This window comes from Theobroma umbraticum, unplaced genomic scaffold (genome assembly GCF_002168275.2).
Source record: "Theobroma umbraticum cultivar Fairchild unplaced genomic scaffold, ASM216827v3 scaffold_106.0, whole genome shotgun sequence".
Lineage (NCBI taxonomy): Eukaryota > Viridiplantae > Streptophyta > Magnoliopsida > Malvales > Malvaceae > Theobroma > Theobroma umbraticum.
Window position 1 is genome coordinate 1,289,311 of NW_018397276.1, and position 27,605 is coordinate 1,316,915.

Consider the following 27,605-nt stretch of genomic DNA (forward strand, 5'->3'; position numbering starts at 1 on the left):
GATCAATTCTTTTCACAGTTACATAATTGTGTTTGTTTGCTGTGGTTACGTAATTTCCCCTTTTGTTTCCTTTCAGTTTTTAGCTTCTTGTTGTTTATCAATAAAAAAAAAATAGAATTGGTTTCATCAACATATTCTGATGCTTTAAATACAATATCTTTTCTTTTTTTGTACTGATTATGAAATACAAAAAGGACAGGTTGACTGACAGATAGAGAGATTGCGAGAAGTCCATGGCCCCAAGACAAATGGCAAGTAAGTCGAATGTTCCCATTAAGAAAAGTCTCAAGTCATTGCAGAAAAGGGTGAGGGTATATTCTTGGAAGGTATAGCCTTATCTTCATAACGCGTCTCCCATTGTTTCATTCTTTTCTGGCAAAAACTCGCTTTCTTTCCCTACCAAAGTAACTAAGATTCATTATCATGCCAAAATAGAAGGGAGCGAGGAGATCGAAAGCAGAGTTGGCTGCAATGAGAGAAGAAATGCAGCATACTAATGTAGAGCTGGCAAGGCTTCTTCACCAACTTGTCCAAATGAAACAACTGATAAGATCGGTGGCAAGGTCCAACACTTTGGTCAATCACTTCGTCGAAGCAACGATTGCAAGTTGGGAAGACTAAAGGAGAGGGAACTACCTGACCCCATCTTTCTTCCGGGTTGGTTTCTTTTGTGCTATCACCTTTTTATTGATTTTGAGCTATTTTCTTCCCTTTGGTGAAGGTAATTACCTTTGGTTTTTAATTTTTTTCACAGAAATGACAAAATACACAGAAAAAGAAGAAAAAGAAAAAATAAAATTTTTATCTTGAAAAACAAAAGAATAAAATAGAATTACGAGAACAAAAGAGAAAAAGGAAGCTTTAATCATAAACAAATTCATTTTTTTATTGTTCAAACTAAGAAACAGAGAGTGTCTGTTAGTGTGAGTACAAAAGATATTGAAGATTAGTCTCTTACTCTCTCCATGGAAATGACCGGTGAACAACTTTACAAAGGTGTGGAATTAAACAAGGTAATGTTTATACTTTTATTTTAGGTATATTATTTAAATAAGTACTTGAACTATTTAAGAAAATTTAAATATGTTATTATTTTATTTTTATTTTAGATCAAACAAGCCCTTGTGACTAATGATTAATGAATTGTTATTGATTAAAATGACAATTGTCATTTTATATCCATGTGTCAATGGCATGGAGTTGATGTGGAGAGTGAAAAATATCGCATGGTCATGTTATCATGTCAAATTAGTATTTTTTTTAGATATTTGGGGAAAAGAGGATTCGAACTTTACTCTTTAAGGGAGAGAAATTATGTACCAACTAATGAACCAAATACTCGGGTGTATGTCAAATTAGTATTTTCTTTTATAATTAGGGGAAGGGGGGTTCGAATCTTACTCTTTAAGTAAGGGGATCATGCACCAATCAATGAGTCAAATGATTAGATGCGTATGTCAAATTAGTAAATTATGTTATCATTAATTATGATATGTCAGCATGCCACATTATTATTAATTATGATATGTTAACATGCAACGTTCGTGTTACACGACATAAAATGATAAATGATATTTTAATTAAATCAACAATTACTAATGAAAGCTCATTTGACTTAAAATAAAAGTACAAAAACTTATTTGATTCAAAATAAAAGTGTAAGTGCCTGATTGAACACAATAAAAGTAATTAGGATTGATTTATTAACATTTATTATTATATTATTTGCTATTGCTTGCTAATGTAGCTGTATATGAACAACTTTTGTTATGCTTTAAGAGCCTTCTCTCATAACCTTTAAATTATGCCTTGCTATTTTCTAGCAGGTTTAGCCACCCATATAAGGCAACTTGTAAAAGATAGATCACTCAAGTGTGTTGCAGTACAACCATCTTAGAATAATTAATATACTCAATTTACAACCTGATTATCTTACTTTCTTTGTGGTTTTTATTTATTTTTGCTTCATTGTCAATATTTCTTATTGCTATTCTTTCTTTAGTTTTATAATTAGACACGCATGAGCCTTTAATGACATTAATTGGACTTTTACCTATGAATGACATTTAATATGAGGTTTACGTTTATGAAATTAAAATTAAGAGTGAAAGATGCTAGCTGGTGAGAGATGAGAAAAGACAAAAATAAATAAATAAACAAATATATAGAATTTCGTGTTCAAAAACAAAGCCAACAAAGCTCTGCGTCTACTCTTGCCTGATTAGAGCAAAGGACTTGTAAAATAAAGCAAAGGAAATTCTCGTTTACAAGATTTTACTAAGTTAGCCTTTTAACTTAGCAGCAAATTATTGTTTAACAGAGTTTTAATTTATTTTAAAAAAATCACAATTATATTAAATTTTTTGATAGAGAAGTTATAATAGAAAATAGAAAAAATTGGGATTTCCTCTTCTCAAAATTCTATCTTTTCTCGTTATCTCATATTAACAACTTTATGGTGTTGATAATTAATAAAAAATAATAACCTGCCTAGACATTTTTTGCATGCTCAAATTTTCATGGGCTAATTAAAAATGTCACAGACTTTATGATACCAACAAAAAAACTTTTTTTGTTTGACAAAATAAAGTTTGTATATGGATTTTAACTTGTTGATTCCAAGCTATGCAAAGGTAGGGGGTGAATAGTACTTTGATGAATTTCAAGAATTTTTCTATTGATTGAGAGAAAAAGTAATTAAAGAAGGACAAAAAAATGATAAGGGAATAGTTCATTGAGTAAGAAAAAGTATTGAGACATGGACAACATAAATTAATTATAATAGTTCTTTGAATTCCTATCCTCAAACTAGAGAAACTAAGTGTAACCTAACTTGATGAGTGAAGGTTTTAGAGTTTTTAAATCATTTTGAGCACTTTTAGCTTGAGAATATCCTCCAAATGTTTTCATATAAATTTTGGGGAAATTGGATTTTAAATGAGGGCTAAAAGACATAATTTTCACTTAAAAATAGCATCTTGGAGCCAAGGTATTGAGACCTAGCCAAAAGGTATTGAGACATCCTTCATAGGAAGAAGGAAGTCTCAAGACGTCACATGAGGCATCAAGACCTTGCTATTTAGAAAGAAAGTCTCGAGACCTATACAAGAAGTATTAAGACTTGAGTCAAGAATCCCGAAGAAAAACAATACAATTTTCGAAAGTATCAAGGCCTAGGTCCAAGATATCGATACCTAAACATCATACTTAAACAAATAAATAGTTAAACTTGTCTTTTAACTCCCTATATTATAACTATATCACAAATTTCGAGGTTTAAGGTTTTCCAACATTCCTCAGTTGCCAAAGGTCTTATTTGCCACCATCCCAACTCTCTTTCAAGCTTCAAAAGCATTTTCATCAAGAGCAAGTGATTTCTAGCTTTTAATTTGGTTTTTCAACATTGTGGAGCTAAGGAAATTATTTTCCAGCATCACAAGTTTATGGGTTGTTTTCCTTTTAAGGTTCTATTAAGTCCTAAAAATGTGATTTTTATCTTAAATGTTAGGTTTAAAGCATTTTCCAACTTTAAGAACTTATCAAGGTAAAGTTATTGCTAACTAAGATTAGTTTGGAAGGTTAGAGTTTTTGTTTAAATATGAACAACAAGTTTAATGGAGATTTAGACTAGTTGGCTAGAGATTTATGTTCAAGATTATGCTTAGAATGCAATTTTACAATGCTAGGAAGGAAATTAATATTCGTTTAATTGTTGCTAGGCATGGTAGAAAAAATTAGTATTTTTGCAGAAGCCGAGTACTTTACAAGAAAAGATTCGAGATGCTCTAAAAAAGTGAGTTGATACACTATTTTCGAACTATTTAAGTATATAAAGCTAAAAGTATGATTTGATGAATTATTTGGATGGTATGATTTTATCATTATCTTGTAAATGAAAGGTGTTTGTGATTGATACCACATTTGTAAGAAGTTTTCAATCTAATATATATAAATATATATATGTATAAATATGTAAATATTCTACTATGTATTAGCTTTCAACAAAAGGGGACAAGTCCTTTCATGTGATTTAGACCAAACCACCACATCATGAGATCATGTGTATGATGCATGTATGTTATGATGTAATGCATGTGAGGCTATTTCCACATGCTATACGATGCGAGAATGAACATACGATGCACACTATGTTACCATGTATGTGATGCTTGTTTCCGTATACTAAATGAGATGAGAATGAGCACAATGATATAGACTATGTTGTAAGATATTTGATGTTGATACCACATGCTATATGAGATAAGAATGAGTATATAATGAATAGTAAGTTGAAATTTATGTGATAATGATTCCATGTACTACATGAAATGAGTATGAAATCATGATTAAATGCTATACATTGAGAAAAATGCATGATCATGATGAATTGAAAGAGTAACGAAACTATTTTTGCTAGACAGAGAAAATATTGCTAAGTTAACCCAGGGGTAATATGGGGTTTTACTATTACCACTATGAGCAAAAGTGAGGCATTGATTCCATTATACTAGTGGGGTGGTGATCCCATTCCCAATATGCACCATGTAAGTCTAAGAGCAATAGGGTTTTAACATTGCTTAAGATGTCCGTGGGTGATGGGGGCGTAACTGCCACCAAAAGCTATCCAAGGATGATGGGGGCTTAACCATCATTAACTTATTAGGCCATTGAATGTATGTTGATTGATGTATGAGGTGTTTATTGATTTATTGTATGTTATGATAGAATAGCATAGAAATGAAGTTTCTTAGCCAAGTAAGTTTGCAAGTTTGTTCATATGAGATCTCAAGTTTAAGAGGTCAAATGAAGTTGATATATGGTAAAAATAACCCAAATTCTAGATATATATGAATGAAGTATTGAGACCTTAAAAAAAAGTCTCGATACCTGTGAAATAGAATGCTTAAAAAATATATTTTATAGAGGAAGTCTCGATACCTTTAGAAGAGGTATTGAGACCTTAGACAGAAGTATCAATACCTCCCTTGAAGGTATCAAGACCTCAGTTGCAAAATGAGACTTTTAAGCCCTTTTTGATGTGTACTTAGAGGTTTTATGCTCAAACTCATTTCTAAAGGTTTAGGTGACTTCAAATGGCTTTGGAAAGCATTACAAGGTCTGATTAAATGTAGTGTTCAATGATTTAAAGATTTAGCATTCAATTCAGGTGGTTGTAAGTACGTTGTAAAATTTAAACTATTTCCAATTATAAGTATCAAGTTATTGAGTACTAAAGTTATACATGCATGCTATTGAAAGATTATATTTGTGCAAAGCTTAATCCCCTTAACTTGATCCTTCATTGTATTCATTCATGAAATTTTTTATGACTCACACGTTCGTTTCTCATATTTTTGTTGTAGATTAGTGATTGCTTCTAGCAGTTGATGTCACAATGATGTAATCCATTCCTTTTCTAGTCGGTGATTTAGCAACCATTTGCAACCCAGAGGTTGAGTCATGTTTCATTGATGAGTCAGTCTTTATTTATATTTATGTTATGGATTTGTAGCCTTTCATGGCACTGTGCATATTTTACTGACTTATGTTTTATTGCTTGAAGGCCCATATGAGTGCCAAAATGCAAGTACATGTTTAAATTAGATAATTCTGAATTATGATTTGAAATGACCTGATATGAGTATGTGAGCTTTCCACATGTTATGAGGCAATATTCCATAATGAAATGATAGAACTTTTCCACATTTTATATGTGAAATCCTAACATTTCATCTAAGCGTAGGTTGGAAAATTTCCAATAAAGATGTACAAATTGAGTTATTTCTTCATAAATTTTTGAATTAGTTCTCAAACCATGGAATTTTAAATTTATCTTTCATATAGAGTTTTAATTGTGGAGGAATGATGGCTGAAAGATTAGATGAAAAAGGAAACTAAAAGAATGTGTTATTGCGAGTTAAAGCATGAAAGGTCGATCCTCATGAAGCAAGGGTTGATCTTTATGTGTTTTAAGGATCAAAATAGCTACTGGAAGTAAAAAGAATCAAGTCTTAAGAAGGAAGGCTCAATCCCTAGACAACAAGGTACTTGCAATAGGTTTTGCAAGTGGCTAGGATTAACTTGTATGGAAAGAAGGGTCGATCCCTATAAGAAAAACACTTAGAAAACTTTTTATAGACTTTAAGATCCACCCCTAATGGATAAATGGCCAATCCTTACAAGTTAGAATGCTTGGAATAGCTTCTGAAGACTCAAGGATCAACTCTAATGGCTAAAATGCTCGATCCAAACAACAAAGGAAACAAAAATTAGCTACTAGAAATGGTAGGATCAACATCCTAAGGACAAAAGGTAGATCCTAGCAAGTTTGGCAGAAAATTTAAAAGCCCAAGATCAACACGTAAGGGTCTTGGTGTCGATCCCAAGGCTTTAGCATGGAAAAAATATAAAATCCAACTCGAGCCCTAGATTTCACTTTTCAGTTTTCTAGCCTCTAACTCGTCTCTAACACCATCCAAACCCTCTCGCAACCGCTTCAAACGCCATTGGACAAAGATTCATCATTCCAAACTCAATTCTAAGGTAAGTTTTGGCATTTTTAAGTTTAAATCTCATGAATATAATGTAACTTTCGGCTTTTACAAATTTCAGCCCATTAAATCATTTCGAGCTAAGGATTTTAGGGGTTTTGCTTTCTAAGGAGGTTGTGAAAGTAAGGATACTTAAGGTTGTTTATTTTATGAATTGGGTTTGAAGTTGAGAAATTCATTAGAGGTTGTTATCTAATTTTCTACTCACGCCAGTATATGTATTGAATAGATAATATAATTGTTTAATTATGATTCTTGCTTTTAGTTTTTGTTCTGATTCTAGTTTATTTAATTTTTAGTAGTTTAAATTCGATTATTCGAATAAGATTAAAGAGTTTTAATTTTAGTACTTAGTAAATCAACACTTTTCTTTTCACTATATTATTTGTTTATGATACATGCACATGTGTGATAAAATCAAACAACAAAGTACAATGCATAAGTATAAATAGTGAAGAGTATATTAAAGAATAACCAAATTAAGAACAAATTTTTAAAACTCTTCACAGTAAAGTAAAATGCACAAGTATAAATAGTGAAGAGAAAAGAAAAAATGTAAAACGAATTTATACAAGTTCGACCCTTCATTGGTACCTAGGTCCTCCCCTTTAGCAAGCTAATGAGTTTAATACACTATTGAATGAATTCAATACAATGCCTTTTAAAGGTTCAAGAATAACCACTACGTTTTCAAGGTTCAAGCACAACCTTTTGAAGGCTAAGGTATAACCTCTATGCCTTTCAAGGATCAAGCATAACCTCTAAATACTATCCTATAGACGTTAAGGTATAACCTTTTTCTCTCTTACAAGATTGAACCAAATATACTTTTAGAAGGTGGGTTTTACTGAGCAAGTACAAGAAAGATAGAGTATGATGAATACAAAGATGTACACAAAGAATGGAGTGGTAGCATAAAGAATTTAAAGCTTAAAGATAACATAAAATCTAAGTAGAAGCGTGTGTTTTGCTTGCTCTGGCTTGGTTTCTCTTTATTTTTCCTTTTCTTTCCATAAAATTTGATTCTTGATCAAATGATGTTTTCTCCACTCATATAACCTTGTAAATGTTTTGGAGAAGTCCTTAATATAGTTATAGAAGCTTTAGAGCAATTGGAAAAGATTTGGTGAAAAAACTAGCTACTTTTCAAAGTTCAGGCACAAATTTTACTCACTACCTTTTGAAGGCTACAGTATAACCTCTATGCCTTTCAAGGATCAAGCACAACCTTTATATACTACCTTTTGAATTCTAAGGTATAACCTCTATCCCTTTCAAGGATCAAGCACAACCTTTAAATACTAGCTTATGGAGGCTAAATTATAACCTTTTTCTCTTTTACGAGATTGAACCAAATATACTTTTAAAAGGTGGGTTTTGCTAAGTAAGTACAAGCAAGATAGAGTATGATGAATATAAAGATGTATACAAAGAATAGGAGTGGTAGCATAAAGAATTTGAAGATCAAAGATACCATAAAAGCTAAGTGGAAGAATGTGTTTTGCTTGCTTTAGCGTGGTTTCTCTTTCTTTTTCCTCATTCTTTTCATAAAATTTGATTATTGATCAAATGATGTTTTTCTCCACTCTTCTAACCTTGTAAATGTTTTGGAGAAGTCCCTTTTATAGTTAGAGAAGCTTTGGAGCCATTGGAGAAAGTTTGGTGAAGAAACTAGCTATTTTTCAAGGTTCAAGTACAACCTTTGCACATAACCTTTTGAAGGCTAAGGTATAACCTCTATGCCTTTCAAGGATCAAGCACATCCTTTATACACTACATTAGGTCTCCATGACCTAGGTATACAATAAAGGATTTTCTTCACAAGGTATGCCTTTGTAAATTCTCTTCCTAAACTTTTTATACCTTTAATGATTTTAGTGAATATCTCATACATCTCCTTGATGGTCTCTACATCCTTGATCTAGAATAACTCATAGTCAAGTATCAGTATACTGGTCTTTGATTCCTTAAACTTGACTAGTGCATTTAAAACAATTTTTTAAAGTATCCCAAATTTCTTTTATTGTAGAGCACATAGCTATCCTGTTAAATTCATCTTCATTAAGAGCCCATAAAATAGTTGTTACAGCTTTTTGATTTAGCCATATCAACTTTTTGTCTTTATCATACCATTTAGCTCTAGTTTTAACATGTTTTACACTAAACAATTTTGGTAGCAATATGAGGTCCATCAACAATGATATCCTAAAGATCTAAATCACTAGATTGCATAAAATTTTCAAACCTCATTCTCCAGAACAAGTAGTTCCCCCATTTAAACAAAAGAGGCTACATCATAGATTGTCCTTAACCAACGAAGCTCAATGATGCCATGGTTGTTACTATAAGCTTTTTGTTCAAGATCTCTCAAAAGTGCTTAATTTTGCAAAAAACTTATGAACATGCTCTAATACCAATTGTTAGAAAAGATAAGCTTAAAATAAAACTAACAAGTGTGGGGGTGAACTGGTTGTTAAGTAAAAATTTCCTTTTTTACAAAACTTAGTTCAACTGTGAAAGAATAAAACAATAAAACAAAGTATAAACTTGATAAGTAAGGGGGAGCAAAGTAAAAAAGGACTTAGCAAGATTTTTATAAAGGTTCGCCCTTCCAATGCCTATGTTCTCTCCCTTGATAGTACAAAGAGTTTGAATCCACTATCAACTTACCTTTTCCACATGGTCAAACATAACATCTACAACTTGCCCTTTGTAGGATCGAGCGTAACCTCTACCAAGACACTACCTTTTCAAGTTAAAGCACAACCTTTACACAAGAATAAGCCATTTAAAGGATTAGGCAAAACCCCTTTACCTTTTTGCTTGGAGATATAACTAATACAACAGTAGATTTAAGTGAACCACAAACTAAAAACTTCTAGAAAGTTAGATAATGAAGTTTAGATTCAAAAAGGTGAGAGCTTCTGTAATGACCGCTCCTCAATTGCTACTAGGTCCGAGTCTCACGGGAGAACCCGCCAAGTCCAGAACAAGTCTTACTTAAAACGATAACTATTATTTCATGATCATACCATTAATCTATGAAATTACTTTAAACCATAAAACTCTTATAGTAAGAATTGAACAATAATCTTTGCAAATTGTCTAAACCTTTATTCCATATATTCAAAAAAGATTAGCACATCAAAACCTATAATCTCCAAATATACATTTGTATTGACACTATTGTCTAATTTCATAACAAGTTACACCATGACAACTCGACCTCCACCAGCGGAGCGACTCAAAATAAAGTACTATGAGAGGCCTTTACCTATCCGCGGCAGATTGCAAATGCCGATGTTATGCACGCTAGGCTGATCACTATCTGCAAAAGGGAAATAAGGGTGTGACACAGACTCATTGATCATCGGCTCCATGAGCAGGGCGTAGATGGGAAACAAGCATAAGGCAGATAAGTTGAATACTAAAATCGAAATAGTAAAACATAATCTTAAGAAACCAAATCATAAGTAGGATATTTGTGCCTCGTAAAAATAATGACGTATATCATAATACAATATTTTGCTTAGTAAAACGATGCCGAAACAATGTTTCAAAACCGAATTCAAACATCAAAAACATTGCTTGCCATACAAATATGTATAACGATATAAAGTAAGCACGTTCCCAAAATATGTGGCATGTAAAGAAGTCATAGTATACGGCCACGTAAAACATCTCATGTTCATCAAGTAAGCACTGAAAGCTTTTATTTAAACCAAGGGAGCTGCAAAGAAACCTCAACTCTCCACCATGCAAAAGAGTATGCATCGATACTCACAAGGCTCTTAAGTAGGTAAGTACGATAATTACTCGTGGACCCATTTCCACGTAATAACATCTGGGAGCTCTACTTCACTGGATCCCGACAGCCATGGCAATCTCAACAATGTTGACCGACATCGGAGAATAAAGTGGTCGCAATTGCGAATATCACTTGTGCGCTAGCCACATTAACAACCGTGGCCTTGCCATGTATATCACAGACTATGGCCCCAGCCACGTTTAACAGCCCGTCAGTGATCCAAAGGTTCTCTAGATAGAACTCCACTTATGCACAAGGGTCACACTTAATCGAAGTGACAGCCAGCCTACTTTTGACACTCTCGGTTTATCAAAACCATTTTTAAAACCAAATCGGATTTTTCCAAGGCTTTTCCTTTTAATCATTTAAAATCAAGGTTCAATAACCCTTTGAAATTACTTTTCAAGTTAAATTGCATGGTGTAATCACTTGTACAAATATCAGAATAAACAAAGCTCAAAACTTTTCATTTTAAACCATTAACAAATGCTTTTAGATATGCATGTCACACAAATACAAAGCATAGATTTTTATGTGAACATCGTGAAAGGCTTGTTTCCTGATTTCTAAAATCTTTACATATATGGTTCATCTATAGTTATATCCAAAACTCTTTTCAAACTAATTTGCATCCACAAACTTCTTATAGCTTCTACCAACTCATGCTTTCTACAATGCAATGTATAATTGTTGTAAATCCATTTTAAAATCACCTAACAACGCTAACAGCTCATGCTATCCACAGTTACACTTAAGAATGCCTCAATACTTACTAAGCAATCAATATATATAGCACAAAGATTTTAAATAGGCACCCCTTACTCACCTCACAATGGTGGGATATCACTTCGTCACATATTCAGTTACGCTTTTATAACGACCTCTTCCCTCGATCGCTACCGGCGCTTGAGACTTGCGAGTGGACTCGCCAAATCCAAACAAGCCTTAATTAAATCTCTAAACAACATCAAACATTACACTATAAATCATTCAAACCAATAATCACATTAATTAAAACATAACCATTTGTTACAAACATCTAGATTTGATCACTTTATACAACTCATTATAATATATAAACAATATTACATGACCTAAACTTTAGTCATCACATTTTCAGTGACTATTGATTCTTACAAACTAGACTATATGATACACAACGACCTCTAGCCACGAAGCAACTTTGAGTGGAAGTCTAGAGATGCCATTACCTATATTGTAGCCAACTTCAAGATGATGAACAAAATCTTAAAACTGATTACTTATCTGCTAAAGAAAGTAAAGTGGGGTGAGTCTCACAGACTCAGTGATCATCGACCCCGTGAGTACGGTGTAGACTGGAAACAAGCTAAATGCAGAGAATTGAAGGTTTAAAAAACATAAGAATATACATATACCAGCAATTTATTCAAAAATGGGAAGTTGTGCCTTATATGCAATTAAATACGTTCATGCTAATTAACCATTCAAAAACGGATTTAAAGTAATCAACTATCATCATGCATAGCAATAAATCAATGCTGTCACATAAGTAAGAAGGAGCAGTAGCAAACTATTATTTTTCATCGTGTAAAATCTACTTACGTAAAAACCAAAAGAGATTTAACTCTCGAGTAGGTACAAAATAGCAACACGTGGACTGTTTCCACGTCATATCATCCGAGAGCTCCGCTCCACCGGATCCCCACATGCCATGGTTATCTCAACGATGTTGGCCGACATCGAAGAAGAATCAAGCGGTCGCAACCGCATATAATCTTTTGTGGCCTAGCCACGTAAAATCACAAACCTTGACCCCAGCCATGTCTAACAGCCCATCGGCTACCCAAAGGTTCTCTAGCTAGAGCTCACTTGTGCACAAGGGTCACAATTAACCGGAGTGACAACCGGCCTACTCTCAAATCTCCCGGTTCAGTAAAACCATTTGAAAAATCAAATCAAGTTTTCAAAGGATCGTTTCAAACCATTTGCAAAACACCGATTATGGTCACATTCAAAAACCTCTTTTGTATCCCCTTGCTATGTAAATCTTTTTGCATAGGGTTAATGCCTAGTCCACATGGTGAATAAGAAATTATTCATTAGTGCACTTCACAAAATTCACAAGGCACATTTTTGACGTCAAAAATTGAAAAGCTTGCTTCCCGATTTTTAAATCTTTTATGTATATAAATCGTATATATATATATTATAATGCATAGTCAAGTCCATTTTAAACATTTGGCATTCACAATTTTCAAAGATCACTACCAGCTTATGCGTTCCACAATTTGCATTGAAAATAAATCATTTCACATTCACAAATACATATATACCTACATACCAATTTATAGGATATTTTGAAATAGACACCCCCTACTCACCTTAAAATTTTGGGATGCTAATTTGCTACCAATTCAAGTATATAGTTCCTGATTTTTGCTGGATTTTCCCCACTCCAAGACACTGGTTCTCACACTCAAATTTCCTTAGCTGCCACAATTAAACCACACCTTAAAAATCAATTTACAAACACACCTTCAACCAACTAACAAATTCCTACTTTCTTACCTTAGAACTCTTGAATCAACTCACCAATCCACCATAATTTCAGCTATGGGGAAGGAAAAGGAAAGAACTTCATGTAGAGGAAGGATAAAGGGAAGAAACAGGGAAGAAATGGAGAGAAGAGCTTGAGGTTTGGCTGATTATGGTGAAGCCACGGTTTGGGAGGAAGAATTTCTTCACAAGGTGCAAGTGACGGTGGGTGAAAGAAAGAAAGAAGAAAATACTTAATGACAAAGGAAAGAGAAAGTTCTAGTGTTGAACATGATAAGAAGAAAAAAAATAGAAAAGGTCTCTCCCTTTTTGGCCGGCCAAAGGGTGGAAGCATGAAGAAAATTCAAGAAGTTTCAAGGTGAGTTGGTTAGTCAACATATGTAGGTTTCTTTGTCTTTTTCCCTTTAATTCTTTTCCAATCCTTTCTTTACTGTACCAATTTATCCAACAACCATCACATGGATGATTGGCCATGTGGAAGAAGAATGAGAGAAAGAAAGTCAAGCTTCCTTTGTAGCTTTGACCAAGCTAAATAGTAAAATCACCATTTAGCCTTCCTAAGTTCTTATTCTTTTTATTGAGTCCTTCCAACATTTTTAAAATTTCAATTTTTCTTCTACTTCCTTCCTTGAGATGTATATAAATAAAATATGAAGTACGCACCTCATTCGCGTGTCACCATAATATTTAAATATATACTTACCCGATGGTGCTCTATTTCATCAACGCACACGGGTTCCCTCTAACCTCATTGTTTTCTTCCAAATTTTCCCTTTTCTTTCCCTCCTCCACTTGAATTAGTCATATAACTCTCTATTGTAACTAATTCCTCTGATAAATAAAATTTTAATATTTTAATATTATTTTATTCATAAAATATTATTTTATTCAAAAATATTCTTTTTACTTGTTAGTGTTCTCTAATGCTTAGATTTATGTCAAATAACCCTTCGTCTCATTAATAGAGTCTTATTAACTTTTAAACGAGGGTACGGGGTGTTACAGCTTCCTCCTTTGGTTATTCGCTATGGCAATCCTTTTCTGTTTGCACACTTCCTAGCAAGAACCAATCTTAATGTACTTAGGATTGATCATTCTCATTTTCCTTTCTTAGTCATACATTCATTATCATTTTTTATAGCCTACATTAGACTAGAACACCTTTCTTTCCCACTTAATCCTTACACATTCATATACATTAGACATAATTTTACTAATGGAATTCATATCTCTTACTTGTGTAATTGTTTACGTAACGTGTACCAGCAACTTGATTATATCATTAAGTGCCCATTTCAACCATCTTAAACAAGTTTCATCCCAAATCCATCTCATTATTTCATAACATTAACCATATATATATATATATATATATATATATATGGCAACAACAATCATTCCTAATTTACTCCATTAGTTAGAAGTTCACATGCATCATTATCTATTTACTTTCAATGTTTTATTTTTCAATCCACCATTCACATTATTTTTCCTATTCTTCCGAACAATCTACCAAGCAAACTAAACATTTCTAAATAGCTCATGCATGTTAGATTTCTTTCGACAACTACATTCACTTTCAACATACCATCACTAGGCATGACATCAAGTTCCATTCATCATATATCAACATTCTCAAGATTTTTAAACTTTTCACAACAACACATATCCACCATTTTCATTCATTTCATTTTTAACTCTCAACTAGCATAATTGTTTCCTAATCATACTCAAAACATCTTACCACCATTTCACATTGCATGCCTTACCTTTGTGATGATTTAGACCTTGCATGCAACCTCAATGTCCTTCCAAGGTTCCACCCGCCAAGCTGCCCACATTTTACACAATCATTTTCTCACAATATTCAACTAACCATAGATCTCAAAACAAAGTGCAAAGCTTACTGTTTTCCTTTCACTTGACATCCACCATGCACCCACGATTTTGAATGGCTTGCATGTCACCAAACTTCCTCCAATCGAGCCGATCTTTGCTGCCACAAGACATCTCCCTTAGTTATCTACCCATTTGCAAGGATTAATCAAGCTAAAAATTAAAATCCTTACCTTTCCTTGCTTGAATCACAAAACCATGCTCTGCACCTCCACCCACACTCTTCGGCTTCTCTCTTGAGTGTTAGAGACTCCTTGGTTGCTAGAATAGCACAAGGATACTAGATGAAGGAGGAAACCTCACGGTTCCTCTTGATCTAGTGCAACCCGAGCCTTTCCTCTCTTTTTCACTTTTTTCTTCTCTTTATTTCTTCCTCTCAGGTGAATTCCTGTCAAACTTCTTTTCCTCTCTTTTCTTCTCTAATAATTGGCCCCTTAAGCTTCTCCTAAGCCCCCCTCACATTTCTCTTTCTATCTTAAAACTTAACATTATATAGCCACACATTAGACCAATCACATATCATGCACATATTTTTCCTTTGTTTCCATTTGGCCACCCTCATAAGCCAATCAAAATTCATGCATCCTTACTCCTTTTATTTCATTTGGCCACCTTGCCACCCAATGGTGTTTCATGCACCAATTTCCTCCCTTGTGCATTGGTCCAATATCTATCCTTACTATACTCTCCCATTTAACCTCCCTTTATTATTTATTCAATCACCACCTTATTCCTCTAATCACCTTTCATGCACAAACTTTATTTTATATTTTATTAAGTCATTCTTCAAACCATTCAAGACACATGTATTTATATCCCCCTTTCCTCATTTGACCACTTAATGTACCAATCCCTTTTAATGCAAACAAGTTTAAGCCTATCATTCTTTTTTACTTTACATGATTGGGGGGCTCACATGTTCTCCACTAACTTCCTCCTTTTTTGCATGCCATCATTTACATGTAATAGTGAATTTTACATGTACATCTTATTATCTCACATTATCTACCTTTCTTTGTTTAATTAATGTCCACAAGTCCTCAACTTTTCCTTATTTACCATTTGTCCCACCAAACTTTTAATTCTTGCAATTTGGTCCTTCAATTATATCTTTTAAATTCCAATTTCCTTTTATCTTTCTTCCTTTACACATGTGCAAATAAAGTATCAAATCCGCACTATACCAAAAAGTCAGCACAATATTTAAGTATATACTTACCTACTCATCTTTTGTTTAATAAAGGCACGTGGGCCCCTTTTATGTCATTTTTCTTCGAAATCCATTCTTCTTCTTCCCTACTTAAATTAGTCATATACACGTTCTTCATGACTAATTTCAATCACAAATAAAATGTTAATATTTTAATAGTATTTTATTTCAAAATCCTCCCCTTAACTCCTCGGGTTCCAAAATGTCTTTTTTGTCCCAGTTCACTTCCGAATTGCTTTTTTATCTTACTAATTCATCCTCGATAAAATATTATTATGTAATTGTCATTTCCTCGCATACGAAATATTTTATTCTAAAATATTCCTCTCGCCTATCACTGCTCTTTCGCACTTCAATTCACATCCATAAACCATCTGTCTTGTCGATGATAACGTATTGGCTCTTATACGAAGGTACGGGGTGTTACAGCTTCCACAAAATAGGAATGATCAAGGAAGATTTAAGCTCAAGAAAGATCAGTGGAAGGATAAGATATGAACTTTAAGCTCTTTGCTTGCTCAAAGGTGGGAACTTCTGCTTTTAGTTGTTTTTCTAGTTTTCTTGCTTTTTTCCTTTTCAAGGATGAGTCAAAATCTTTCAAAATCCTGTTTTCTTCCTGCTTTAATGTCCTCAAGATTTATATTTATAGCCTTTGAAATTTTCTACCCATTGGAGTAAGTTTTGAATAATATCTTGTACATTCAAGCCAACTTGCACAATTCTGTCATTTTTGTATAATCAATTCTTTGTAGTTGAGTTGATGATTATTCATAAAGTCTGTAGCTTTTTGTCTCTAAAGAATCGATTCTTTTATTTTGAGGTGTCAATTTTTCTATAACTAAGCATAAAGATGACACCTTTACAATCTAGGAGAATCAATTCTTTTGCCTCAAGGTGTTAGTTATTAATTGTGGATTGAGGCCAAATTTGATTTCAAGCTCAAATTTTGCCACTCCACTTTTGTCTAGTTGTGCCATGCTTTTCTTGGGCACCATGTTTCTGAGTTGTACTTTTAGTGCTTCAAAAACCAACTTCTTCTCCTTATGAAATCAATTTTTACTTTTACCTTTTTTACTTTTGCATTCTCTCTCTAAAAGCAATTCTTTTTTCTCTGAGGTGTCGATTCTTAATAAGGTCTATAGCTTTTATCTTCCAATAACCAACTTCTTTTCTCAAAATCAATTCTTCACTGTTGATCTTTGCTTGAAAACTAACTTCTTCTTCTCCATAATCGATTCTTCTTGCAATTAAAAAAATATATTTTGCTTCATTTTCATTCAAGAATCAAGTCATTTCTTTTGAAAATTTTATCCTTGGGTTGGCACATTTAATTTTGAAAACAAGAGATTTTTAAGAAAATTAAGCGCATGATCATCCATATCAAAAGTATGCTCAAACAATTAAAGTGTTTTAATATATTTTCTATTAAGTTCAACTTTCACAATTTTTTGAGGATTTTCTTCATACTCAAAAATATCTTTCACTTTCAAAGCTCAATAAGTTCCATTAATTTTGTCATGTCAAAACAAAAATAAAGCTATCGATACTTTTGACAAAAGTATTGATACTTTTAGCTTAAAACATAGAAAATTATTTTAAAAAAAACTCAATTTGATGCCAAATACTTGGATATTTCAAAATCAAATGCAAAGGAGGTTTAAAACTAATTTAAGCAAGTTTAAAAGCTATTCAAGCAATTTCAAAAATCATTCAAGCAATTTCAAAACTCATTCAAGTAATTTTGAAACTTTTCACATAGAAACACTTAGGCACTTTAGAACTTATTTAAAAATAAATTTAAAAACAATTCAAATAAGTTCAAAGATTATTCAAGTAATTTTGATCATTTTTCACATGGAATAACTTATGCAATTCAAAAGCAAATGTATGGAAGTTTTAAACATTAATAAATTAAGTTTAAAAACACATTCAAACAACTTCAAAATCATTCAAACAAGTTCAAAGATCCCTCAAACAACTTTAAAGATCATTGAAGCAATTTTGATCATTTTTGTCATTTCAAAACTATAATCATTTTAAAGCTTATAAAGCTAACACTATCATAACAATTTCTAGCATAAATCTCTATCTTTCCAACAAACGCATTTATTTGAAACTAATCGAGTAACCCTTGTTCTTCTTTTAAAGCCAATAATTTACAAAACTTCAAACCCAAAGCTCTAATAATGAATCCTTAAACATCTTTACCTCCACAACCTTGTTGAAGAACAAAAACCCCCAAATCCTTAGCTTAAATTAGAATTAAATGAGCTAAAATTTACAAAGCCCTTGAGTTAGGTTGAAATATTGTGATTGAAACCCAAAAATGAAAAATCTTGGCTTAGATTTGAGTTTGGAAGGTTGAATCCTTGCTAGATGAAGTCCATGGAGAAGGTTTTGGAGAGGAAAAGGGAGAGTTTAGAGGCTAGTGGAGATGAAAAATGAGGTAAAAATCTTGTTTTTATGGTTTTTTTCTTGTAGCTTATTTTTGCGCTATTGTCAACTACTGAGTACCTTATAATCAAATTTTTAAATGCTATAGTCAAATATTGTCCTTGGATACTCAACCCAAAACTAAAAACTTAGTTTCTTTTGAACCTTTTTTGAACCCCTTATCCTAAGGTCTAGTTTTGGCCAGTAAGGGATGACTACCGAAGTTTTAATTTGCAAAATTCCATTCATTTAGCTTCCTTTTTCAACCATTCCTCCAACCATCATTCATTCATTAATATAACACAATAATACGGAGAGATTTACATCAAACGACAAGGGATTTTCATAAGTAATCGTCACCAATGCATAATTCACAAAAGTTCATATTTTCACCAAATTTTCACAATGTGAAAAATTGGGGTTTCACAATCAATCTAGTTTATTACGATAACACATCATCATAACATACATGCCTAGAATTAGCACCAATATAGTTTATGACAATAGAATGGAGACTTCCCCACCATTTATTTATAGTAGCATGCCTCATTAATTGGCAGTGAAAGCTTCCTTCTGTTGGTTCTCTCTTTTTATCAATTCACTGTAATCAAAGGAAGGGAAAAGGTGACATTAGCACAAAATCAAATTTTTTGAAAAGAAAAATTAAATATATACAAAGTTAATTTTAAAGAAAGTTCAATATTGAGAAAGTTGAATTGAGAGTTAATTTAAATGAAATTGTGAAGAGAACAACCGGAGAACACTAGTGAGTTGTGATGCTTTGGAAAAGTCATGGTTTTCTCTAGCTTTCAAGATTTGGAACATAAGAGCAAGGCGGATTTGGGTGCTAAGACTTTGTTGTGTTATGAGTTTTGTCTCCTTTCGAAGTTGCTCGCATTCCAATTCAATGGCTTCAAATTTCTCTCTTACTTGTCTTTGCCCATCCTTGATCTTTTTTTGTTCCTCGCTTATTTCTTCCATCTCCACCCGTAGCCTTTTCATGCGAGTGGTTAGGTTTTTCAACCTTGTTTTTCTCAGCTACAAAATAAAATTTCATGTAAGAGTCACACAATTTTAACAACTCAGCTCTAAATAAGATGTAATTAAGTTAAAAGTCCAAGCCAACCTATGAGGTATTGTTTAACAAACCATAGCTCGAATAATGTTCTCCATAAAAAGAGCTTTTCATGTATGCATACAAGCATATACACATATAATTTGCGAAGAAAACAAGTAATGGTATATTTTGCATAACCCAACTCTTTGATATCTTACCTAGACCAACTTAACTCAATGTCGATTTATTATTTTAACACCTAACTTGAGCAAATATCTTAACTCAATCCTGTACTCTTGCAAATTCCAGTGCTACCTTACGAAGAGGCAATTAAAGTTCTCTCTTTACAAGGAGAAGTCAAAATGTGACCAACAACCATGGGACCACCAATCGACAGCAAGCACAAGAGTTCTTTAAGCTAAGTGTGATTTGCATGCTTTTTTTCTTTCTTTGTCAATATAAGGGGTTTTGGACAACTATTGCCTAAACCTCAATTAGAGGAAGGAATACCAAAAGTCATTATTCAAAGGTAGAAAAAATTATGATTGAATTGTTGAAGGAAGATGAATTCGTGACTCACACAGTAATGAGAAGTTGACTCACAAGGTTACACCTCTCTTGCCAATTTCCTCACAAGCCTTTCAAGGTTTGGTTGTTCGTGGATCGATTGTAGCACAAATTTATACCTTTTAAATGTGCAACATAAACCTCGTATTCATAGGCAATTGAGTTACTCCTAATCCAAGTAGGATTTGCATAACTTTTATGCTAATTACAAACTTGGCTCAAGATTAATTGAACCATTCAATTAAGTCTATGAAGCTCTTAAATTCTTTCGATTAAGTCTTACTTAATCAACCCCTTTTTACATTCCCAATTAACATTTTTAATGAGTGTGACACATTAAGTTCTATGGTAATACATGTAAACAACAATCTAAGTTTAACTTAGACTAGATGAATCAAAATCCTTTGCATTCATCATTAATTCCCCAACTGATTAGTTCATATTTTTAAGTCAATATTGACACCTAGTAATACATCACTACACTAATGTTAAGAAGAGTAATAGTTGTCCGACTCAACCTTTCAGTACACAATTTTACCGTGTAATTATTATCCCTTCATCATCTAATATATTGACAAGACAAGAGAATGTCACTTAATTGTAATAACCAAACTCATCAGAGATTGGATAAATCATTTTTTCAACATCTCCACTTACCTAGGCATATGGCTTCAATGAGTTATTACTTATAAAGGTGGTATGAGATATCCCCTTAGTCCAACTCAAAGTGATGAATCCTTAATTCATTATTGACTTACTTTCATGTATTTCAGGTTATACCTAATATCCATCACTTCCCTTTCTGAACATCATTGATTAGGACTACCTCAAGCAGTTTCAAAGAATAACATTTCAAATAATAATAGTTGGCAGGGAAGTGATTATCAAAGCAGTGGCACAAGCCATACTTATATAATGAGTGGCTTCAAATTGCTTGATGGACTATATAAGGAAATTGATTCTGCAATGGCAAATTTCCGATGGGGAGGGTCTGGAACTAATTCAAAGATACATTGGAAAGCACTATATGTGCACGTCAAAACATTCTGGTGGAATGGGATTTAAGGACGCACACAACTTCAATCAAGCTATGTTGACAAAGCAGAGTTGGCAATTGCAAATAAAAATTCTTACAATTGCATATAAGGTTTTTTTTTTTATAATTAGGAGAGGGGGGATTCAAACTCTACTCTTTAGGTAAGGGGATAATACACCAACCAATGAGCCAAATGCTCGAGTGCTGCTTATAAGGTTTTTAAAGGAAGGTATTTCCCTCATGGAAGCTTTTTGGATTCCCCAATGGGATCTAAACCAAGCTATTTATGAAAGAGCATCAAAGAAAGCCAAAGTCTTATCAACCGAAGTGCTTCCTCGAAGGTTGGTGATGGACAAAAAATCCAAGCAAAATTGGACAACTGCATACCTTATGACACTTCATGTTTGGTTGTAGATTATGTAGACATAGTGTCAAACTCCACAAAGGTTAGTGAATTTATTTCATATGACCAAATGACTGTGGACATAGAAAGGTAATCTAATAAAAAAGAGAATAAAATTTCACACAAAAGGTAATCTAATAAAAAAAAGAATAAAATTTCACACAAAAGGTAATCTAATAATCTTAAGTCTAAAGATCATTTACACAATTGTTACATGAAAATTTGTTCCAAACACTTAATGATATACCAAATGCAATTCTAAGGTTATATTCAATAAACTTGTTCTTATAACAAAGACCCACATGTTGTTCAAACATCTTATGAGATCTATCCTATAAGATCAATTACACACTTCATAAGTGAGAAACAAAACCATATGACAATTATCAATATCCATTTTTTTTTATAAAACACATCATTGACTAATAACAATTTCGAATAAAATACTTTGATGTAATAAGAATTTCATAATTATAACTGTTTATAATTCCTTTTGAAAAGAGACATTTCATCAACTTTATTTCATCTAATAAACATCTACATGTCTTATGAAAATAAAGAATGTCTTTTATTAATTATTACCGGTTGTCTTGCAAGGAATGCTCTCAAATCTCATATTAAGAATTTGTGCGAATATGCTATTATATATAGGTACATCAAAGTGGACTATACTTCATTCATAGGTGTAGACACCCAAAATAGATAACAAAAATTGAAAGCAATTGAATCTAAACAAGGATCTAGAACCATATTAGAGAAAAAAAAGAGTTTAAGAAAATTTCCAAAAAGAATAATAGGAAAAAAAATAAAGAAAAACATAAACAAATAGTAAAAATAAAAATGAGAGATATGGTAGAAAGGAAAACACTGATAGACAAATAAATATAAAAAATAATAGTAAAAAAATTTAAAAAAAGAAAAGAAAATAAAAAGAGAGAGAACCGCAATTTTCACAAAGAAGAGAGGCCAGCTCCAAAAGCGGCCAAATTGGCCTTCCCTAAGGAAGGGCCTGCTTGTTTTTAATCTATTTCATTTTTGTTTAATGTTATATTGTACATTTAGCATGTAAATTATTTAATTAAATATGAATGATTATTTTGAATTAATCCCTACGATGGAATTTTCCTTGAAATGTGTAGAGACACAATTTCAATTTAATATTTTCCTAAGGGTGAGGAAATTTTATTCCAATACTAAATTAATTCAAATGATCATTAATAATCATTAATAATTGAAATTTTGTTTAATTAAGCAACAGGGATAAAAACAATAGTAAGTATAAAAATAAACATAGTTATAATTCTAGAATGGTGAAGTAAATACATTGGTAAAAATAATAAAATGTCTCTTATAAAAAGATGATGAAAAAATAAGAATATCATAAAAAAATGTGTCCTTGTGTGTAATTAATAGATAAAATGGTAGATAAATTAATAATGGCGATAGTTAATTAATTTACTTTAAGAATTATAAATTATAAAGAAAGTGTATATGTAAAAAATAATAAAAAATAGAAACAAATAGAGAGTGAGAATATATTTTTCAAAATATATTGATAAAATTAAAATATATTGATAAAAGTAAAGGACACCAAAAAAGTAAATATATTTTCCCTTTATCCAATTTTGTAACATCAGCATTCCTGATTGTGTTGCATGCCAGATTATTATTTTTTGCAAGTAATAAAAGTTTCCGATGATGAGGTTTTTTAGAGAGAATTGTAAAAGCAAGTTTCTCAAGAGATTTCCTAAGTGAGGAAATATTCTTAGATTTCACCAATGCGTTGGAAGAGTTTGGAAACTTTTTTTGATACAAAGATTTCGGTTCAATATTTAATAAAATAAAAAACTTGTATTATCCATTCCATGAGTGCATCATAAGCGTTAATAACATTAATCTGGTTCCTGATTGAAAATCTCTAATGATAAAACTTTCTCAGGAGAATTGTGGAGACAAGTTCTCAAGAAATTCCCTAAATGAGGAAATATTCTTAAATACTACTTGAGCATTGGAAGAGCTTAAGGAAGTTTTCCAATACGAGGGTTTCATGTATATCTCGATAATTACTAAAATAACAAAAATAAAATTTATAAAAATTTAAAATTGAGTCATCCTCATAAAACATCAAATAAACCCAATGACAGAGCCTCTTCAATGGAATAAGCATGTTTTTTGAGTACTTTCGAGGTGAGGAGAACTTCTAAAACCCCGCCAAAGAGTTGCGAAGGCTTAGGAAAAGTCTCCAATATCCGATAATGAATAAGAAAAAATGTACTGAATCGTAATTTAGGGATACAAGTAAGTATGAAGTCACAATTTTTTAATTAAGGCTAAAATAAGATAACATATAATTAAATGATAGCATTCTTTGAATGGGCGCTATGGGGGTACTAACACCTTCTTCATACGTAACTATACTCTTGAACCCTAACTCATTTAGGTATACTAATCTTGTCATTTTTAATGAATCTAATTCAAGTTTAAGATCTCATTAGAAAGTATAGATTCAATTAAGTAACTAATCACAGTTGAACTAAAAAAATTAATAGGTGACTCCCTAAGCCATGTCGAGACGGTTGAGTTCTTGAACTCGCACGTCGTGATAATAAGTAAAATGCAGGTCTCCATAATTGCTATCAGAGCAATCATTAGTCAAAAATGTTGGAGCTAAGTGCTACATCATGTGTGCACGGTGGGAGCCAACACTAGAATCTCATATTCCAAGTGTGATCCCAGTTAAGTGTATGATATCTTGAGTTTAACGGGGGTGTCTGGGCCTCAATTTCACATTGGGAAATTGAGCGTTGGCTATGGTATATATATATATATATGGAGGTTTAAACTTATACTGGCAATGCATCTATCGTTGACTTCACAATAAGACCTTTATAAGTGAAAACCGACCACATCTCGCAAGTTGGATATTGGTTTCCATGCAATCAAATAGCAAGAACTAAGAAATAAGGGTGCCCAACGAGATATCGTAATGGTAGTAAACTTACTTCTTCTAAAAAGAGTATGTGTACAATTGAGAGTGATTCCAAAGAATGCGGTGAAATTGACTACTTGCCTTGACAGTGCTTCATGGAAATATTTCATGTTAGAGTAAATATAGTTATGACACTTACCTAAAAAATTTTCTGAGCCCGATCTTGATCATGATGATATATATTTATCACGAATAAGAATAATACTGAAGATGATATAATGGCGCCAAATGAACATACCTGATGAGTTCTGTTTGAGCTTCTGGAATGCTTCCTTGTTGCATCGGCGAGCCTGCAGCTCCTCCTGCTTACAGGGAAAGCAAGCATGTTTCCTTTTCCTTTCTTCCCCATTCTTTCTGAAACTCTTCGGTTTGATCAACGATTGAAGGTTTTGGTAATGTGGCATTCCTCCCTGCCAATGCATACCAATATATAGACTCTCGGTTGTTGACTAGACGTAATGCTTACTTAGCACTTCAATTCAAGATTACTAAGAGTAATTTTAAAAGAAACGACGAACACACCCTTAATTTGTTATTTTTTCCATTTATTTTACATTTTTCTTTTACCCAAGAGTTTTCATAACTATAAAATTATGAGATTTGGTTAGTTGTGAGCTTTAAAATCATCTTTAATTACTATAAAATTAAATTTTAATTAACTTATATTCTAATTCAATTACATACTAAACAATTCAAACTTATCTTTAATATAATTATATACTAACTTTCAGTTAAAATTAATTACTTACCATTTATTTAAAGAAAGGGTTTAGTTATAAAGAAATCGATTAAAACAAAAAGAGAAAGAAATGGGATAAGGAGAATAAAGAAAATAATTAAACCAGATGAGGGTATTTTTAGTGTTTAAGCTAAACTTTTAACAACTATTAACTTAACTAATGGAATCATAACATCAATTACCTTTTTCATGAGAGTTAAAGCGCGTTTTTCAAACTGATGGTGGTAGGTTTATTTTCAATGAATCCTCATTGATGACGACTATTTCCCCTAAATTGAATTAGATATAACTTGATATATTCTAAAAAGCAATCGAATCAAAATCCAACTCGATTTAATTTAATTTGAGAGTAATTAATGATGATTTAAGAACTAATTGAACCTTATAATGATGATTTATAAGTAATTAAATCGCACAATTTTTTCCCTAAAATGAAATATCAAAGAAGTTATTTTGTCTTTTGGTTTTAAAGTTCACTTAGTAACCAACACCCGTACTTTTTTAAGAAGGAAGGGTAAGTGGAATGCCCACTAAAACTTAGGGATCACAATACCTTTTTTTTTTTAATATGTATTTTATCGAGTTAAATTTAAATAAATAAACATTTAAAAATCAGTACACTCAAACTTAAAGAACAATCAAATTTGAAAAATTTACCAATAAAATTAAAAACAATGACTTCATATAAGTTATTTATAAATTATGACTTGAATCTTAACTTTTCTAACCGTTGCACCAAAAAAGAAATAATTATGCCACCAAGAAATCCACCAACTTTAATTATTTAAGGGGTCCACTTGCACAAGTCAGGTAAGAGGGCAATCATGTTCTACTGATCGCGCGATACCGCAAATTGTTCGGACGTGGTCGACCAATTGCGAGCGATCCGTTGGCCGAGCTACTTTGTCTTCAAGCTATTGACTCTCATTGCTAGTATCTCTTTTTCAGTTCTTTTCAATCAAATTAGTGAATTCCCACAATTCATAATTAACTTTGCACATGGGCGGTGGAGAGTACTTGACTAACAAGGAACAATGACGACGAATTTGGTTCGACTTTTAATAATATGAGGTTAACAAATCACGACGCAGTATTGAAACAATGTTGATTCATGCCAGCAATCATGCAATTTCCTGGTAATTTGTGTCCTTTTTTCTTCTTCTGGTCAGTACCATTAAACAATTGACGCGTGAGTGCGTATTCATGCCGCCCAGAGTCAAATTGTTAGGAAATGCATGTATAATTAATGACAAGGGATAGCACTTTGAAAGAATCAAACAATGAGTAAGCTAGGCCGGCGGTGGGAAACTCACCAAGATCCAAAGAAGTACGCCACGTCCGCCGGCTACCCACCTCGATCCTTTACTCCATCTCTTCCTTATTTCCTTGCCTTGCAGTTAACCTTGTGTGTGGAGAGATGAGAATATCATGTCCAAGCCTCGAATGAAGCTCGGAGTGATTTCCCCTCCGGCGGCCCATCTCCCTCTCTGCAAACAGTGAGTCAGAGATTTTGGAAGGAAACTCAATCTCAGACCTCAAATCTCAGGTCTTCTGTTTTCGCCCTCGCCCAAGGCGCCCAAATTGTAACTGTACGGGTCAGGTTCCCCTGGATGCCTTTGTAAACCAAATCTTTGAGTAATTTCTTGTTGATCAATGAGAGAAAAGAAAAATCTTCTGTTCGACAGAAATTCCAACGGCTGCAATTACGCATCACCAAAAATTAACATCTTTCTTTACGAATCAGATTGATTTGACGTGTATTAAAAACTCTTAAAGAGAAAGGAAGCAATCCAATTGAATGCAAGAAATGGAAATAGACAAGAAGAGAAAAAAGAAAGAAGAAAACTTTGAATGAACAGAACCGATCCTAATCCACTCATTTTGAAATTCATTTTTTCTTAAAAAAAAAAAAAAGGAAAAAGAGAATCTCAATATATAAGACCATTTACACAAAAAGAGAGGAAAAATGCTTTCACCAATCAGAATACTTTGCTTTCTGTGGTTTGAGAGAGAGGTTGGTTTTGGGGAAATATGGAGGCTTCCAAGGGAAGAAAAGGGGGAACTGAATGAAGAAGAAGAGTGTTTACGGGTCTTCGGCGGGAGGTGAAACGGCCAAAGGAGGGACTCAAACGATTTAGGTTTTATTTTCAGATTGTATACTGAGAGTATTAAACGACATCGTTCGTTTAAACCGTCATAAGTAAGCAAACGCTACCTTGCTCCATAGCTCGCCTCGTTGGATTATAGTTAGTAAGTGGCGGTCTTTCGTACCCACCAATGGCATCATGTCTTTCGTTGACCTGTGTTGACCGAGGCCTGTTTTAGTCCAATCTTAGCCTGTGGCCTATTTGCAGTATTAGGCTTTAAAAGGGGACAAG

General features: G+C 32.7%; 1 protein-coding gene and 1 long non-coding RNA gene across 3 annotated transcripts; both read right to left on the bottom strand.

The window, feature by feature from the left end:
* Nucleotides 1–11,529: 11,529 nt before the first annotated feature.
* On the bottom strand, nucleotides 11,530–13,211 carry LOC110427595 (uncharacterized). Its single transcript, XR_002446295.2, has 3 exons — nucleotides 12,910–13,211; nucleotides 12,723–12,831; nucleotides 11,530–11,625 (listed from the first exon to the last, which is right to left on the bottom strand). It is a non-coding gene; the product is annotated as an uncharacterized LOC110427595 (long non-coding RNA).
* A 5,544-nt stretch (nucleotides 13,212–18,755) lies between these two features.
* LOC110427571 (uncharacterized) lies at nucleotides 18,756–27,313 on the bottom strand. Of its 2 annotated transcripts, XM_021443123.2 has the most exons (4): nucleotides 26,541–27,313; nucleotides 24,727–24,898; nucleotides 19,191–19,474; nucleotides 18,756–19,037 (listed from the first exon to the last, which is right to left on the bottom strand). In XM_021443123.2, the coding sequence occupies exons 2-4, from the start codon at nucleotides 24,835–24,837 to the stop codon at nucleotides 18,986–18,988; spliced, it is 447 nt and encodes a 148-aa protein (XP_021298798.1). In that variant the 5' UTR covers nucleotides 24,838–24,898; nucleotides 26,541–27,313; the 3' UTR covers nucleotides 18,756–18,985. The 2 variants fall into 2 exon arrangements, with proteins under 2 accessions (XP_021298798.1, XP_021298797.1); XM_021443122.2 differs by lacking the exon at nucleotides 26,541–27,313 and having other exon boundaries at nucleotides 24,727–25,088.
* Nucleotides 27,314–27,605: the final 292 nt, after the last annotated feature.